A 5,182-nucleotide genomic window follows, 5' to 3' on the forward strand; every position below is an offset into this window, starting at 1 on the left:
GGGAAGCGCTCCTTACCAATAATTTTTCCATACCCAGAGCTCGAACTCAAAACCTCTGACTGAAAAAAGAGCACTGCACCACATCCTTTGACGGTCGCTGCAGTGTTTTGAAAATATGGAAACATACAAAATAAGAGAAGCAGTAGTGGCCTCGGAATCTGAAATACTGCACCTAAAGTCACCATTGCTGATGCATTTATTTTGAGTGGCCCTATCTTCCTTGCCCTCAAATAATGCAACACAGCTTTCCTTTTAGCTTCAGTTCATTTCTAATTTTACTCAAAAAAACTTGGCACCTAACATTTTGTTTAGATACTTTTAAAAATAAAGATTAGGATCAGATTCGACCTATTTATAGTGTTCCTATTGTAACAAAAATTATCTTATCATTCATTATTTGATTCTGAATAAAATAAAGTGTATTACATATATATAGTAGTCCATTTGTTATTGAATGTTTAATGAAATACCACTCAATTTTCTCCTAGAAAAAAATTGGATATTACTTGACATCTACGGACTGTGTGGTCCTCAAGGTTCTCTACCAACTCCAAGGCCTAATGTAGGCCGCGTGGTCCATGGCTTTTTTCTTGCTTACCAATTCCCAATTTTGAACTTTATCACATTAATTTTGTTTGACAAAACAATATAAATCTTGGTTCAAATAATTAAATTTATATAAATGAACGTTAAATTTAGCTAACAATAATATTTCATAGATGGAGTTCTTTAAAAAAGCAACAAATACTATGTAGATATAGTCGGACAATGGAGGCAGCATACAATAAATATTTCAAAAATCAAAGGCAAGAGTGTAGCATTCAATATCAACGAGTAGCAATAAATGACATTTAAGTAAATAGAATGAATGAGTTACACAAAAAATAATTGAATTTCTTTCTGACAATGATGAGTGATAGACGATTCTTTGAATATTTGAGTTATTCTCGAATATAGTGGAAAAGTGTAGACAAGAATCTCAGTAAAAATGTGATGTTTGTATATTAAAATGAGATCCGATTCTCTCTCTCTAGTCAAAGTGTATTTTTACAAAATGAATATCACATGTCTCCTATAACTATGTCTCTTTCTATTTATAGCGAATATGTTTCAAGAAATCCTAATAGTACAAATACAGAGAATATCCACTAGAATATTTCCATTACGTCTATCTTACCATTAGCCGTTATAACTCTGTCAAACATGCTCGACTTCGTTCTCGATAATGTCACCTCGACTTCAGACTTGATGACACATCGACCACGACCTTTGCTTATAATCAGATTACTGCGGCGTGATGCCCCAAGAATGTTTTACTAATATCATTTCAACTAAAGATGAATTTTAGCCCATACAACTTTCAATGTCCCACTGTGCACCGTAGTTTACTGGGTATGGTTTTACCAATAATAATTCAAAATTAATATCGCAACTATTTAGTAATGCTTGGATATTTAATATACTTACCAGCTTATTAGCTCCAAACACTGTGGGGTTGTCTGGGAAGATATTTAAAGGAAAGTAATTGTGGTATATAATTTGTTGTATTTTTATTCAATATTTGATTTATATTTTAGATCATATATAACTAATTCTTATATAACTTAATTACACTAAATAACGTATTAGTTTATACCACCAATAACATTAATAACTAATTCACGTATAACTTACACATGGATAAAATAGCTGGCAAGATGCTATACATGCCTTTGATAAAGGGCCTAGGAATTCAAAGGCGGAGCTAGAGCACGACGTATGGATTCGATCGAACCCAGTAGCTTATATTCAAATAATATATTGTCTTAAAAAAAGATCATCGAATATATACAATTTATTATTTAAAACCCAATAATTTAAAAAGATAAGATTCCGAACCCATAAACTTTAAATTTTGACTCTGTCTCTGTAGGAATTGGCATAGTTACATTTCCGTTTTAGCCTCTTACAAAATTTGATTATCATAATTCATAAGCACAATTTCTAATTTTTACTGTAAAACCGTTTTCAGATTACCCTATTAATTAAAACTAATTAATAAAAGTCGGGATTTTCTTTTCAACGAGAATATATTTATATTTATTATAATAAGAGAAAATAATAAAGACTCAGTGTAACACACACGTCAACATCGCTGCATGCAATGCCATACTCCACGTCACGTTCAGAACCATGCCTTTCTCTGCCTTTGCTTAAACTCTCCTTCATTAAAGATCTCCCGTGTAGACCACCACGTCATCATCAGAACATTCCAGCCTGGCATATACTCCCCCTCCCTTAGTCTCCACCATAACCCAATTACAATACTCCACGTATCACATCCTGATGTTGACCTCTCCTTTCCTACAGCTGTCTCCTCTACTTCCCAAGTCTTTAGCCCCTACTATAAATATCACTCTGCTTTCCTTCTCAATTACTCTCTTCTTCTTCTTCCTCCCTCTCCCTTGTACAATACGCTTTTGTAAAGTCTTCTTAATCCTCCAATATGGCTTCAAATTACAGTTCTGCCACTGTACCTTCAATCCTACTGCTCCTCTTATGTTCCACTTCTCTCTTCGTAGCTTCCATGGCTGCTCTGGTAAAGGAACAGCCCCTTGTTCTCAAATACCATAACGGTGCTCTTTTAAAAGGAACCATCACCGTTAATCTCATCTGGTACGGTAAGTTCACACCCATCCAACGGTCCATAATCGTTGATTTTCTTCAATCTCTCAACTCCCCAAAAGCCCCGCTTCCTTCGGCTGCATCTTGGTGGAAAACAACTGAAAAATACAAAACTGGTGCCTCTACCCTCATCGTAGGGAAACAAATCCTAGAGGAAAATTGTTCTCTAGGAAAATCTCTGAAAAATTCGCATATTGTGTATTTGGCTTCGAAAGGTGGTCATATGGGAAGGTCTGTTAACTTGGTGTTAACGGCGAAGGATGTTTTTGTAGAGGGTTTTTGTATGAGCAGATGTGGGTCCCATGGTTCGACACGTGGCAAAATCCGTTTTGCTTATGCTTGGGTTGGTAACTCGGAGACTCAGTGTGCAGGTCAGTGTGCGTGGCCGTTTCATCAGCCCATTTACGGCCCACAGTCTCCGCCGTTAGTTGCGCCTAACGGCGACGTTGGTGTTGACGGAATGATTATCAACGTGGCTACGGTGTTGGCGGGAACAGTAACGAACCCGTTTAATAATGGGTATTTTCAGGGCCCAGCGACGGCGCCTTTGGAGGCCGTTTCGGCGTGTACTGGGATGTTTGGGTCGGGTTCATATCCAGGTTATCCGGGTCAAGTACTTGTTGATAAGAGTACGGGCGCTAGCTATAATGCGCATGGGGTGAATGGGCGTAGGTTCTTGCTTCCTGCCATGTGGGACCCTGCAAAATCTGCATGCTCAACACTCGTTTGATCAGAGAGGAAGATAAGGAAGAGGAAATGGTTGGGATCGAGTGTGTGCGGGTCTACGTATGTATATACAAGCACCGCATTTTGGAGGATAAGGATGGAGGAGGGGGTGGGTCATGGGGTGGGTGGGAGGGTTGTCGTTTTGTATGACTGTAAATTCTCTTTGCTATTTAAGTGTTAAGAAAATGTGTAAAATGCAGTGCTATAGGGGACTATGATAATAATAATAAAATTCAAAATAATTGTAGTGTTTTGTATAAATTGTGAAAACTGGGTTTTCAGTACTGCTTTTAATCATCATATACTTTTACCTTTTTGCGATTTCCTGTGAGCGGAATATTATGGGTACAATTGTCCAATTATCTTAACAATGGTACTATTAAAATTTATAACTGTTCGCTCAAAAAATGTTATATATTTTACGAGTACAAAATAATATAAATTAATCTTGGGATAATCATAGCAAATCGTAATAATCTGTTGGACCAATTGAAAGAAATGAAAACAAGAACTCAAAATTAGGGGGAGAAGCATTAGAAACCTTTATTGATAATATTTGTTTGGTCTGCCTCTCCATGAAGAGGTTCAGAGCCTTACAATGGTGTTTTTCTCTTCCCATAAGAGGGGTATATTTTCTCGTTTCTCTCTCCTCTCACTAGTGGTGAAGAAGCTCCCCTTTTCTAGGGCTACTGCTCTTCGTATTTATAGATGTGAGCTTTGTGAGCTGGCAATAAATGGCCGTGGCCATGCTGAAGTTTCGTCCCTATGGGGGAATGACTGGGCCGTACCCTTGTAGATTAAATCGGACAAGAGTCGAGTCCTGTTACGAATAAAGTGGCCATACCACTTTATTAATTATGTATTAGCTCAGGACGAGATTAACTCCGTTAATTATCATGGGGTCGGATTTTGACCTATACAGTTAGTCCCTCCGCTTATTGAGGTCGGGCCTCGGCCGAGCTCGATGAGCGGACTTCGTCGATTGTGATTTGAAAACAACTCGAATAAGGGGGATCGTCTTATTGGCGGCGGTGGCCTTAGCCGTTTACACGTTGGTGCTGGCCGTAGCCTTGCGTACATTGGAGAGCCTTTTATACATTAGAGATGGCCGTAGCCTTTCATATGTTGAGGTTGGCCGTAGCTTTCATATATTGAAGATGGCTGTAGCCTTTTATATATTGGAGATGGCTGTAGCCTTTCGCATATTGAGGACGGCCGTAGCCTTTTATATATTGGAGATGGCCGTGGGGAATGAATATGCGCCGAGTACGTATTTGGTCTTCCAAAATTTTAACGGCGTACGACACATTCTTTCAGTGTTCACAGGTCGTAGCGATTGTTCTGACGGCGGTATGCTGGCGGATGGCTGAGAAGCCGCTTTACGGAGCTCGTCATAATGACGCTTGTTACGACAGAACCGAACCGTTTTACGGTTGGTCGTGCAGTTAATGATGGCCATTGGGCTTCGCAAAAGCCATTTATGTTGCCTATAAAGGTGGGTTGAGGCATTTATTCCTCATATCTTCATTGTTCATCTGAGAGAGAGATTCTGAGGAAACTTTTTCGTTTTGCTAATTCATCTTCTCTTTTCTTTCCTTTGATTGTGACAACATTTGTCTTCAGTAGATCAACAATGGCAGTCAGTTCTTCTCACGGTGCTCCTCCGGTAGATTTTCCGGTAGTTGAAGGACCATCTCCGACAATGGGAGGTGCAGAACAGATGGAGTCCGGCGAAATCCCGTCGGTTGACGAGGTGGTTCCTCGGCCCGGAGGTCCGGCGATCGATTTCACC

General features: G+C 39.1%; 1 protein-coding gene across 1 annotated transcript; it reads left to right on the forward strand.

The window, feature by feature from the left end:
• The first annotated feature begins 2,400 nt into the window (after positions 1–2,400).
• On the forward strand, positions 2,401–3,482 carry LOC109238298 (protein EXORDIUM-like 2). Its single transcript, XM_019404729.1, has one exon. The coding sequence runs from the start codon at positions 2,486–2,488 to the stop codon at positions 3,392–3,394; it is 909 nt and encodes a 302-aa protein (XP_019260274.1). The 5' UTR covers positions 2,401–2,485; the 3' UTR covers positions 3,395–3,482.
• Positions 3,483–5,182: the final 1,700 nt, after the last annotated feature.

Source organism: Nicotiana attenuata, unplaced genomic scaffold (assembly GCF_001879085.1).
Source record: "Nicotiana attenuata strain UT unplaced genomic scaffold, NIATTr2, whole genome shotgun sequence".
Taxonomy (NCBI): Eukaryota; Viridiplantae; Streptophyta; class Magnoliopsida; order Solanales; family Solanaceae; genus Nicotiana; species Nicotiana attenuata.